The 14,144-nt window shown below is 41.4% G+C and overlaps 1 protein-coding gene across 9 annotated transcripts in view; it reads right to left on the minus strand.

Moving 5' to 3' along the window:
• The window catches only part of ARHGEF7 (Rho guanine nucleotide exchange factor 7), a 232,028-nt gene that overhangs the window by 134,432 nt on the left and 83,452 nt on the right, over window positions 1–14,144 (minus strand). For all 9 annotated transcript variants that reach the window (XM_032764967.2, XM_032764968.2, XM_032764971.2 and 6 more), the window contains one exon: window positions 3,636–3,720. In XM_032764967.2, coding sequence (XP_032620858.1) covers window positions 3,636–3,720 — 85 coding nt within the window. The remainder of the gene's footprint in view (window positions 1–3,635; window positions 3,721–14,144) is intronic.

Here is a 14,144-nt window from a genome sequence, read left to right on the forward strand (position 1 = left end):
AAACCGCGTTATATCGAACTTGCTTTGATCCGCTGGAGTGCGGAGCCCCACCCCCCCCCCGGAGCGCTGCTTCACCATGTTATATCCGAATTCGCGTTATATCTAGTCACGCTATATCGGGGTAGAGATGTATACATTTTATTCAGATTGACATCAACATACTATCACTTGAAATCAATGGAGCACTTATATTCCAAACAGTTTAGAAATTTCCTATGCTAATTTTTTTTTAATCGTTATGTTAATACAAGAGCTTAAAATAGGTTTGGGGTTTTCTTCCATTTGTAGTATAACTAAACTCTAATTTTTTTTATGATACATTGGAAGCACGAGGGACTAGACAACATTGCACAAGATAGAACATTTCACTTATGGATCACAAGTTCACTACCAAGGTAATTGTCTTGGTTATTTTAATACTCCTTATAGTCAACTTTAAAATTCCAGATATGAGGACTGTCAGAGACCAAGATATTTTAAAGAACGGATAACAGTGACTTGAAATGTCTTTGTGATGCATACATTACCATGAAAAAAGAAAACATATTTGTAATTTGCAAATGAACTGAAGCAGAGGAACTGACATGTCACCAAATCCAGTGGTAAACCTGGAGGCAGTTCATCTCTGTGTTTCCAGATGGAAATCCCTACCCCCCACTTCCTGCTTTGCAAATGGAGATCATCAGGTATTTCCTCTTTGATATATTGCTTTGTTATCCAGCTTGTATTGAATGTGGTAGGAAGACCACTTTGAAACCCTCTTATCTGGAAATCCTGTTTTCAAGAGATGTGTGCTGTGTCCTGAAATTCTCTCTTCCATGAAAACAGAGTCAGGACTTTTGCTGAGATCTGCAACTACCATATCATAAGAAAACATTGCAGTTTTGCTCTGGTGTGGTACTTGCATAATATCTTTAATATAACTAATAGTTTCTTGTATCCATATTGTAAAGATCTATGTAACGTTCACTTTGCTGACAATGTTTTTGATTTTCTTTTCTTTTTTTAGTTTAGTTTGGACAGCCTATGGAATGCCTGTCACTCTCTATTTTTCCATTGCAAAATATTATCCAGTACACAATAGCAAGGGCTGTGCCAAAATGCCCTGTCCATGTTCCCCCAATGCCAAACAGGAGGGACTACTCATATCTGGTACGTTGAGCTGACAAAAAAGGGAAAATAATTCTTTACAATTTTCAAAGGTTTGAAATTGTTTCGTAGTTTCCAGGATTTGAAATTGATTAATTTTGTATTTAATTTGTTCATGATTTTTTTTTTTTAATTCTCCCTGCCCCATTTTCTTTTGCAAAACTGATTTTTGTTTTAATTTTCAAAAACGGACAAGAAACAATTATTTTCAGCCACTTCAAAAAGGGAAAGGCAAAAAAAAAAAAAAACAGAAAAAGGGGAAAAAATAGGAGGCTCATTTTTCCCCTCAATTTTTGAGTTAGTGGAAACAAGTTAAACTCTGCAAAAATGCTCCATAGAAAGGTCATTTTTCCACCAAAATCTTTTGAAAAAGTTTCTGCTAAACTTGCACAAATACAGAAGTTGATGGAATACTGTAATTTGCGTATTTGATAAAACATGTATTGCCTCATTTGCACAGACTCTCACCACCTTATACTTACCACTTCTCTGACTCCCACTTTCAGTTCTTCAACTTTCCTCCATCCCTGATTCCCCTCTATCCCCTTAGAGTTTCTCCTATCTTCCTGCAATGTAATCTGTGATCATAGGACATTGCCTGGAGTGTGCTAATCCCCACCCCATGTGTGGTTATAGAAATATGGTTGGAGTGAGTGTTTGCATAGTAGCATTCTATTTCACTGACTAGTACTCTAGCCATATCCCTGTGCCTGTGGGTAGGCTGGGAACTGTGCTCTTGGAAAGGTCTGTATGGTTAAGAGTCTTTGAGGGAGGCAGTGTGGCCTAATGGATAGAGCACTAGACTGGGACTCAGGAGACATGGGTTCTATTCTTGCCACTGGCCTTCTGGGTGAACACTGGCAAGTCACATCACCTCCCTGTGCCTCAGTTTCCCCATCTGAGACTGACCTCCTCTGAGGTCTACTGAAAAGTGTTATATAACAGCTACATATTCATTACTATTAAGAACTCATTGGAGATCATGACAGCAGTCCATCAGGACTAACCATTGAAATGCTGCCTAGAGTGCCTCCCACATACCTTCCCCATCAAAACAGGAAAAGCAACTGTTTGGACGAGGAGTCAGCCTCAGATATTTAACAGTTCTGGTCACTTCTACAAGTAAAAGGACAGTTCAGCTAGAATGAGCATCCAGTCTTTGTTCTCCCTTTTGAAACATGAGCACCAACGTATGGTATTTAACACAGACCACCACAGCCACTGGATGGTAGCAACTTTAAAGGAATACTGAAATGGTCCACATTCACGCTTGTGACTTAGACTGAAAGTCAGCTGGTGACTTCACTGAAGCTATGCTGGTTTACACCAGCTGTAATATCTGGTCCTAAACGTTTTTACTAATCTACTAAACCAGTGCAATAAAAATATTTTCTGATGCAAAACAAAAACACAATTTTCCTTTTGTAATACAACAAATGAGTGTGGTATATTGAGGGCTGTGTTGGAACTGCAGTCCATTACTTTCAGAGTGGGGGAGAGGGCATTTCCTAGTTCTGCTTGCAAGCTCGGGAGCTCCACAGGGAAGAGTGCGACCTCTGACTTAGTCTGCAGATAGGCAGAAAGCCTATATAGTAAGGTGGAGTGGATCCTGCCTCTCTGTATTAGGGAGCAGACTGTTTTGTGTCTGTTTTAGGGTTCTTGTGTTATTGTTCTGATTTCTAAGAAATAAAGTACGTTGCTACTTTCTATCTAACTTTTATGTGTTTATGCCATGGACATAACAATGAGCACAATGAAAAATGAGAAATTGCATTTGAAGAGTTACTGTCATACTAAGGAAAATTCATTTACAGCTGACTCCTTTTTACATCCATTTATACAAACCTTTTATCTCCTTAAAGGTTTGGAGTGTTTAAATAAGAGCCTTTGTCCTAAAGCTTGTCTTCTCTTCCTCGTTTTGATACTTAATATGATGACCTAATGATTACTTCATAACATTTTCGTGACAAAACAGTGTCCTGTCATAAATACAGGATTATGGACTCCATGCAGGATCAGAAAGAAACTTAAAAAGGAAGGAGAAAGTCTTTAGTGGCAGTCAGTCCAATCCTGCAAACCTTATTCCTGTGAGTGGTATCATTTACTTCAAGTAAGTTAGTCACACCAGTAAAATTGACCCATGTGTGAAGACTGCAGGACTGGACCCAATGTGTATGTTTCTAGCATCTAAAGAAACAAACATACTGATCAGATACTTCTTAAAAAAAATTAAGAATCTCCACATTTACTTCACTGTGAAACCTCCTCTAAAAAAAACTGACAAATCCTTACAAGCTCCTTTAAAACAATGCAAGACTAATACATGGGAAGATGAAGAAAATTTAAAGAGAAAGCATCTCTGCAAAATGACCATTGGCAGCATTTTTGGAAATGTCGATTATATTAATTTATCCGAGCTCCTTAAGGATGATATCATAGATCCGCTTCCCCACAGTATGCATCAAAGCAGAACAGATTTTACTTACCTGCAGTTACTTTATTTAGAGCAACTAGGGAGCTGAGAACCTTGCTAAAGTTCTGTCCCTGATACAGGTCATTTGCGTCAAAAGTCTGAAAAGGAACATAAAAATAACATTAGGACACCAGTCATCAAGAAAATACTACTAAAAGCTAGGTAAGTTTACAGTTACCACTAATGAGAAAAACAAACAAGTACAAGAACAAACATTTCTTACCAAATTTTTGTACTATTTGTTTTTTTAAGCTACGAAGTAAGAATTAGTGTGCATGTTTTTATTTTATTTTAAACTAGAGACAGAGTACAGATAGTTCTATTTGGGCACAGTGAGATACGGAAGTGTGAGTTTAAGATAGCTGAGTGTTAATTATAATGATGTAGAATTGGTCCAGCTTTGGCCCTCCATTACAGTTTGCCTACCTAGAGTCTCTCTATAGTTTTCAAGCAGAAAAAGTTATTCTTCCCATCATATCTGACGGGGGAATACAAGGTTTGAACACACACGCTGATCGTCAGAGCCCTGGGTGCACGGGACCCCAGTAACGAGCGGGAACGCGGAATCAGCACTATGCTCGGCTAATGCAACAACTCATGGTATCGGACACCATCAGGTGGTTGAAGGACATCTATCTAGAACACATCACCAGACATCAGCAATACCAGGAAAGATGAGCTGGAGAGCCATTGAGAAACAGCTGGGAAACTAACTGGAATACTTCTCTGATGGATTATATCTACAACCTATCCTAAATGCTCAGTTACTGAGGGACAATCTACACTCATTGCTATATCTGTTTTCTACAACTGTCTGTATTAAAATTTTCTTGATGGTACCAGAATATTTGGATGCTAACATCTAAACTGTATGGTTAAATTTATTAATCTAAATTTGAGTTATTCCTGATTATGTAATATATGTACTGTATGACTTTTAAACCAAACTTTGTACTTTTGGATAATTTAAGCGCTATATGCAGATGTACAGAGACACTCCTTCCTTAACTGGTGTATTATATAATTCTAACATTAGCTTCAATAAAAATTTTAAATCTATTCTTACTGTACTGTTAAATACCTGCTGTGTTTTACCTGAGATATGCTTCCACTACAGTGGTGACTAATTAAATGTATGTATACATATTACATACACACACACACACACACGATAGTTCATAAAGCACTTTGATCTACAAAAACACAGAAGACATGAGCCCCCAGACAATGCATCAATAAAGTTTTCTGTTCTGAACAGTCAAATCACCGGAACTTAGCAGCTAAATCATATTCGGACAAAAAAAATGTTTTTAAATACAAACTATTGGAGAGGAATCTAAATTCACAAAATCCGTAATTAAATATAATTACTTGGTAGACAAAACACACTTGAAACTTCGCAGAACTAGGTGAGGACATGAAACGTCTGGATTTGCAGACAAAAATGATCCCGAACATTTGCTTGAGGTAATGGTAAAACTTAACCAAAACCTCATGAAAACAGATCTTGCACATGACCCTATTCATGCTGAAAGGAGTTATGAAATTCTCACGCGCAAGATCAGAAAGAGAACAAGGACAGCACTATTATAGTTGCTCTGTCTGATGTAAGACAGGGAGAGAATCTCAGACTCCTGCAGCACAGCAGTTTTTATCTACAAAGTCAACAAGCTCCTGTTTATTTTCTGATAAGATACCCAGCCCACAGGCATGTCAGCAAGAGTCTGTACCTCCAAAGAGAGAACTCAGATAGAAGGGAAATGAAAAGATCATATGTTTTCGGGGCAGGGGAAGAGAAGGAGAGAGGAATTGAGAAATGAGAAGACATGCAAGCCATGCAGACTGAAACTTATCTCAAGTGACCATTTATGGGACCGACAAAGCAGTTTTTTAGCTCAGGGATTCTCAAACTTCATTGCACTGACTCCCTTCTGACAACAAAAATTACATGACCGCAGGAGGGGAGACCGAAGCTTGAGGCCACACGACCCCTGCTGCCCCAAGCGGGGGCAGGGCCAAAGCCCAAGTCCCACCACCACGAGAGGCAAAGCCAAAGCCCACGTGCTTCATCCCCAGGCAGGGGGCCTGTAACTTGAGCCCTTCTGCCCAGGGCTGAAGCCCTTTTGCTTAGGCTCCAGGCAGTGGGGCTCCGGTTTCGGGTTCAGCCTTGGTCTAATACCAGCCCTGGTGACTCCATTAAAATGGGGTCGCGACCCACTTTGGGGTCCCAGCCTACAGTTTGAGAACTGCTGGTTTAGCTGATTTTCTAATAAAGGTGGAACAGATTTCGGAGTTTCTGTTAGCCAGGCAGTCTCCTAATAAAGAAAGTCTTTTGTAAAGGATTCACTATTATCTAAGATGTTCTTAGCTGCACTGTTGCTTAGATTACCAAAAAATAAAAAAAGGCTGCCAAAACCACAGCTTGTCCTTCACTCTTAAGTGACGCCGAACAGCATTCAGGTCCAGTTTAGCTGCACTGGTGCTGACACCAGTTGTTAGCAATGGATTTTTCATAGTGTAGTGCAGTGGTGCTCAACCTTGGGGGTACGCAGAGGTCTTTCAGGGGGTACAGCAACTCATCTAGATTTTTCCTAGTTTTACAACAGGCTACACAAAAAGCACTAGTGAAGTCAGTACAAACTAAAATTTCATACAGACAATGACTGGTTTGTACTGCTCTATATACTATACACTGAAATGTAAGTACAATATTTATATTCCAAATGATTTATTTTATCATTATATGGTAAAAAAGAGAACATAAGCAATTTGTCGGGAATAGTGTGGCTGTGACCCTTTTGTATTTTTATGTCTGATTCTGAAAGCAAGTCGTATTTAAGAGAGGTGAAACCTGGGGTACTCAAGACATCAGATTCATGAAAGGGGTACAGTAGTCTGGAAAGACTGGGAGCCCCTGGTGTAGTCAAGGCTCAAGAGCTCTGTGTGCCTATAGAATCAAGCTGTTAGTCAGTGACTAAGTACTAAAGTCCTTCAAGCAAGTACAACTTGTACAAAATATCTCAGAGAACAACTTCTTTAAATATCACCATACCAGAGACAATTCAAAGGACATATAGGCTTATTTGAAGTTGGAAGAAATAATAAGGGGCTCTCAAGTATCCCCCAGCTGCGAGTCTGTGATGCCAACTATGAAACATGAGATAAAGCATTAAAAAAAAAACCCAACATCTACATATAATATACTATGTAAGTGGACGAGACACTGCCAGCCTCTATAAGAAGGGAACAGAGAATTTGTTGATTTTGCCCTTTTGGCAAAGTTGCATTTTAAGCCACAGAGAAAAGAAAAAAGGACACCAGGATGACACAGTATTAAGAGGACGGCATAGGTTGTATATATTCTACTGGAAATCAACTTGTTGATGTGTGTTTGTTTGGTTTTTTTTAATTTGGCATACAATTTGGAAAAATAAAGAGAGTGCCAAAAGAGTTACAAAGATTCAGGCTTCCTGCAAGTATGTGTTTACTGAGGTAGCTTTTAAGTGGACATAAATTACAAAGTGTAATAGAGGTATGAAACTACAGTGTGCTGATCCTATAAGAGGATCCACAAAAGCAGACTCTGACTCCCACACAGTGTCCTACTGACTTCAATATGACAATAATTTGTGCTTTCAGAACCCTCTATTGGACTGGGGATTCTAAAAATAAGTACACATCAGAAATGCTTCATAACCTGGTACCACAAGGAAGGACTGTTTTATTAAGGCAGTAATTAAAATAAAAGGATAGGAGGGTATTGCTTACAAACAGTGACTCAATTTCAAATTTTCCTAAACTTTTACTTTTTACTTAAAAAAAAAAAAAAAAAAAAAAGTCTTTTGCTCATAAAGATGAGCCCATGTCCATTATACACTGAGGAACAAGAATTCTCTGCTACTGTCCTGCCATGTAAATCAACAGCGTTAGAATCTATGCCCCAGACAGACATTAGATCAAAGATAAAGAATTAACTTCTCTTTTTTAAAAATACAGTTTAAAAATGTGAACAAAGGTTGGAAAACAAATTTATGCAAGTCTCAGATAAAAAGCATAAGTATATTTAAGCTCACCTTCATTGTGGATTCTCCTACAGCAAAAAGCTCTGCACCAAAACTAGTTTAACTCAAGAATAGCAGGAAGTAAAAAAGCCTTAAGTTTCCTGTTATGCTGAGACTTATATGGGATACCGGGAACAATTTAATGGGTCATTCCAGCATGCATAACGGCATCTAGAAACTGTAACTAGGAAGCACATCTAGACTGTATGACTTTAGAGGAAGACAGACAGACAATGAGAAGATAGAGGAAGGTTTTGCTGGTGAGTAATACATAATTTTACTAGAAGCAAAGCAGCCCTTATAAAGGCTGTCTAGCCATGACAAAATACAGTTACTAACCTGTTCTGTAACAACTGTTCTTTGAGACATGTTGCACGCGTCCATGCCACTCAGTGTCAGTGCACCCAGCGCATGGCCATCAGAAATTTTTCCCCTCAGCAGTACCCTTTGGTTGGCTCAAACTCCTCCTGCTGCCATGCAGCATGAGGCCTTAACCCTCCACCCCTCCATTCCTTCTTGCTGGAACTCAGATACAGAAGGACAGGCGGATGAGTCATGAAACAAACGTGCAACACATATCAAACAACAACAGTTATGGAACAAGTTAGTAACCATTTTTAATTTGAGTGATTGCACAAGTGCATTCCACTCCTGACCTGCAAGTAGTAAGAATAGGAGATGGGATCGGGATCTAGATTAGAGAAAAACTCATCCAACTCTAATATAGTCTCTGGAGTCTTGAGCCACAGCATAGTAGGGGACAAATGTGTGGACAAAGGACCAGGTTGCCACTCTATAAATGTCAGCAATTGGAATTTGTGTCAGAAAGATTGCTAAGGCCGACTGTGGCCTCATCAAATGAGCTGTGACTCTGTCTGACAGAGCAACATTAGCCAAGTCATAGTACATGCATATACAGGAAACATCACTTCAAAAGTTTTTTTTTCTCCTGCTGCTGATAGCTCATCTCAATTGATTAGACTCTTCCTGTTGGTATGCATACTTCCACCTTTTCATGTTCTCTGTATGTATAAATATCTCCCGTCTGTCTGTGCCATTCTATGCATCCGAAGAAGTGAGCTGTAGCTCATGAAAGCTCATGCTGAAATAAAGTTGTTAGTCTCTAAGGTGCCACAAGTACTCCTGTTCTTTATTCAGGAAGAAAGTCTCTGGATGGACACTGACCAACCTCTTATTCTGTCCACCACTGCTACAAAGAGCTGGGAGGAGTTATGAAAGTGCCTGGTTCTGTCCAGATAAAACACTAAGGATCGCCTGACATCCAAGATATGCAAATGCTGTTCCTTTCTGCTCGTATGTGGCTTTGGGTAAAATAGGGGTAAATAAATTGCTTAATGTGGAAAGAAGAAACCACCTTTGGGACGAACTACAGATGAAGACAGAGGTAAACCTTGCCCTTAAAAAAAAGGATTGTATATGGAAGCCCTGACATTAATGCCCATAGTTACCCTACTCTTCTGGCCAAGGTAACGACCTCCAAAAACGCCACCTGCATTGATTGCTGCAGCAGAGAACAGGAACAAGCTCAGATGGATAACCTAATTCTTGACAATCTTAAATTTAGATCCTGGGGGGGAACTGGGTCTTGTCTCTGAGGGTATAATCTGACTAAGCCTTTTAAAAATCTTATGCACATGTCATTGGAAAAAATAAAGTGATTGTCCACTTTAGACTGGAACACTGGAATAGCTTCCAGATGATGGAACTCACTGCAAAACCTTGGTGTTTCAGATATGATAAGTAGTCCACAATATGCTGAGCTGAAGAACAGATCAGTGATACCTCATACTGGCGAGACCAGACAGAAAAACGCTTCAACTTAGAGAGGGAAGCAGCACTTGTAGAAGGCTTTCTACTGTTTAGCAGGATCTCTTGAATGTCTTTGAGTAGACCTGCTCTACAATATCTAGCCATGGAGCTGGAGTATCTAGCCATGCAGGTAAGTGAAGCAATTGTAGACTCGAGTGGAGTAGGAGACCATGATACTGGAGGATTAGGTTCAAATCTAGTGGAACAGAAATTAGAGATATCACTGACAGTACCAGGAGAGCAGAGAACAAGAGTTGATGGGCCCATACTGAGATGGTAAATATGACGCTGGCCTGGTCCTATCTTATCTTTAGTAATACCTTGTGAATGAGCGTGACTGGTGGCGAAGCATAGAGGAGCCTGCCTGACATCATCATAAAAAAAACATGTTTATGATGGAACTGGACCATGGCCCCATAGGGAGCAGAAATGCTGACACAGTCAAATGGACTTTGTTGCAAATAAGGCTACGTGGGGAAACCCCTACCAGTGGAAGATGTATCTGGCCACAACTGAGCAAAAAGACTACTCATGGTGAATCATAAACCATCTGCTCAGATGAGGGGTGGTCAAACTACAGCCCAGGTGCCACATCCAGCCCTCTGGACATTTTAATCCAGCCCTCAAGCTCCTGCTGGGGGACGTGATACATGGCTTGCCCCGCTCTGGCACTGCAGCCAGGGAGCGGGACTTGCCCTGCTCTGCATAATTCCCAGAAGCAGTGGCATGTCCTCCCTCTGGCTCCTACATGTAGGGGCAGCCAGGGGGTTCCGCATGCTGCCCCCATCCCAAACACTCCTCCCGCAGCTACCATTGGCTGGGAATGGTGGCCAATAGGAGCTGCAAGGGCGGCACCTGCGAACAGGGCAGCATGTAGAGCTGCCTGGCCACGCCTCTGTATATGAGCCAGAGGGGGGACATGCTGCTGCTTCTGGGAGCTGCTCGAGGTAAGCACCGCCCAAAGCCTGCACTCCTGCACCCCTCTCACGCCCTAACCCTCTGCCCCAACCCTGATCCCCTTCCTGCCCTCTGAACCAGCCCGGAGCAACCTCCTGCACCCCCAGCCTATACCCCCAGATGGAGCCCTCACCCCTTCCCTCTCAACATCCCAACTCTGTACCACAGCCCAGAGCTTCCTCCTGCACCCTGAACTCCTCATTTCTGGCCCCACCCCAGAGCCTGCACCACCAGCCAGAGCCCTCAAGCCCTCCCACACACCAATCCCCAATTTCACGAGCATTCATGGCCTGGCATACAATTTCCATACCCAGATGTGGCCCTCAGGTCAAAAATTTTGCCCACTCCTGGCTCAGATGGTCTGGTAGGTCATTCTGTACCCCCGACAGGTAAGAAGCTTCTAGATCTTTCAAGTTGGCATTACCCGCTATTGAAGGGGTAGATCATCCTGTTATAGCATCATTTAAGTTTGGAGGCATAATGTCCCTGTCAGTGCGGCTGACCCCTGTAAAGAAACTAGTTCCAGTTCCCCTGTGCCAGCACAGGTACTCCCATTTAGCCAATGAAGAGGGTGGGGCAGCATCAGAGGCTATAAATGTCAGGAGTCCTGGTGACAGTCATTCAGGGGACAGGAGGAGCTCTCTGGCGAACGCTGCCGAGCGTAGCAAGTTCTCTGCAGACCCTCCCTGGGAAGAGGGAGGAATTGGCTAGAAGACTATATGTCTGGGACCTGGGAGAAGGCTGAAGGCAGGAGTGCAGCAGGAGGAATGTGCTGGCTGGCACACCCAAGTCTGAATCAGGGCCACAGGGCTGAAGACTGGGGGAGAAGCAGAGAGACCGTTAAGGGCAGAGATAGCTAAAGGCAGGGGAGCAGAGGAGACATCTCCAGGGCCTGAGAGCTGGACCCAAGGGAACAGTGAGGGATGCTCCCCTGGCAAGGCTGCTCGTAGCAGAGAGGTGTTCCTGCCGTGAAGAGCGCGTTTGCACTCCACTTGAAAAGATTCGTGTGGCTGTCATGATACAAGGACAGAAGATGGCTGCACTGGAGACTCGGTGTGGGGTAACAGACACCAGGGCTGCGCTGGAGAGCCAAGGCATGAGGAGGGGTGCCAGGGCTGTATGTTGCATGCAGAGGCAGTGCTAGCCCATTAGGGGCCCTAAGCAGAAATATTTCGAGGAGCCTCCCATACACACAACACATTAAAAAAAAAGTGAATGGGGGGCCCCTTGAGCTGCTCAGGGTCCTAAGTAATTGCTTAGTCTGCTTATGCCTAGCACCAGCACTGGTGGTATGTACTTTTTGGACTGTGCAAGGGGGATTCTGGACTATGGTTGTGGGACCTTTGTAATAAGTTAAACCTACAAGAGCTGTATTTATATTTGGGGAAACTCGGGGGACTTTTTCTGGAGACTCAAAAGAAGGGAAACTGAGGCACACAGACCTGTCATGCTGTGGTCTACTGCAGGAAGATGCCTCGGATGGGGCTGAACAATGACAGTCCCCTAGCGACATCCTGAACTTGAACATTATTTGTAAATCTGTTGAGGTTTCTGAGGTCCAGAACAGGTCTCTCACAGTCTCCCTTCTTGGGTATCAGGAAATATCTGGAGTAGAACCCTTTCCCTTCATGTTGTGGAGGAAATTTCTCTATAATCCTCCTTTTAGGGGATGGGGGGAAAAGAGAGTTGTTTTTTTTCCCCCTGCTACAGGAGTTTCTTGTGAGAGAGGTCCCCAAAGGGAGAGTGGGGAGGGGGAGGGAAGTGAGGGAACCCAGTGGAAAATTGGAATACCTGTCTGACGGTATCTGGTACTCAGTAATCCAAGGCAATCTCACACCAAGCACTGTAAAATGATGAGAAGCAGAATGAATTGCAGAGAGGTGTGGGGTTCTCCAGGGGCATATCAAAATTGCTGTTTTGCCAAGACATTAAGTGACAAAGGACCCTGCTTCTGTACTGAGGCCTTTTTTAAAAGTTTAAAAAAAAAAAAAAAAGGATTTTTTTAATTTAAAATTAGATTTTTTTTGATAAAATGTTTTTTGAGGAAAAAATCTAAAGATAGTTTTAATAGTTTTAATTAAGATACGTTATGGCTCAAAGATATCTCATCATGGAATAGGGATTATAAATTCTAATTTTATAGTATGAGACAATATATTCATGTAATGTTTAAGAAAAGTTTTGTAAATGAGTTCCAAAAATTCATGGATTTTATACAGCAACCCCTAGAACCCAATCTTACGGGGTTAACCTAAATAATATATACAGAAACCCCTAGAACCCAATCTTACGGGGTTCTAGGGGTTTCTGTATATATTATTTAGGTTAATCTTTCTATCTACCGAATAAGACTCAGTGCTAAGTTTCAAAAAGTTCAATGAATAGATCTGGACAAGGAGAAGAAGTCTGGAGATAAATGTGAGAAGGGAGGGACAGGCAGTAGAAACAAAAGTGAAACTGCTTGAGCAGCATATTCCATAAATCTTGAGGTCTGTAGCCTTCATTGATTTGAAATCTATCATACCATTCTCTCACTAGAAGGGAAAACCTATAATGGCAGCAGACCATAAAAGAGGCGCAGTTTGAGAATAGTTTAATGAAGTTCCTCTACCTGTGGTAAGACAGGCACGCCTGCAAAATGCAAACAGTGCAACAAAGACATGCAAGGCCTGGCTGCCCAAATGAAACAACACCATGAGAAGTGTTCCTTCTCAGGAGGAAGCTGCACTGAAGATGATGAAAGGAACATGTCTGAACATGTAGGATCTTCAGGTTGGTTAACTTTATTTCATACTTCTTTCTTAAGGACTGCCTGTCTTCTTTCTATATTATTCTTGAATTCTTATGTTTGAGCAAAAAATATAGTTGTGATAAAAAAAATAGCTGAAATAGGCAGATCTTCCTTTTACAGTTTTACCTTTAAAGTGATACTGAGTGTCAGTGAATACAATGAGTTATACTCAAGGAGCAGTATGGTAATAAGAGTTAAATAACTGCATTGACTTATTTTGTTCAGGAGAATCCATCCTCAACATACAGCATTCTGAAGACTATCCACCTTCAAGATCACCATCACTTTCCATAGTTTCAGAGTTATCTGCCAATGATAGTGTTTCAGTCACATCACGTATGTCACATAGCCACAGTATATCACCTGTAGCAAAAAGAAAAAAATCTCCATCATCCAGAAATAAACAGATAAATTTGTAATAAGAACCAGCAGATTACAAAAAGAGGTAATTGATGAAAAAATTGCCCAGTTTGTTTATGTAACAAACTCTCCTTTCCGTATGATTGAGAACCCACACTTCATTAACATGGTTCAATCATTAAGACCAGGATATAGTCCACCCAACAGAGCAGATGTCGCAGGCAAATTGCTGGATAAAGTGTATGTAAGACAAATTGAGCAGTATGCAAAAGGTTAATAGGGTAAAATTGTTAACCTGAGTCTTGATAGGTGGAGCAATATCCACAATGATCCTGTTGTATGTGCTTGTGTGACAACAGAAGAAGGGAATGTCTTCCTTACAGAAACAATTGATACATCAGGAAATGCACACACAGCAGAATACTTACAAGAAGTAGCAGTAAAAGCTATAACAAACTGTGAAAAAAAATTCAAATGTCTAGTACACATTTTGGTCACAGACAATCTGCAAATGTATCCAAGA

This window comes from Chelonoidis abingdonii, chromosome 1 (assembly GCF_003597395.2).
Source record: "Chelonoidis abingdonii isolate Lonesome George chromosome 1, CheloAbing_2.0, whole genome shotgun sequence".
NCBI lineage: Eukaryota > Metazoa > Chordata > Testudines > Testudinidae > Chelonoidis > Chelonoidis abingdonii.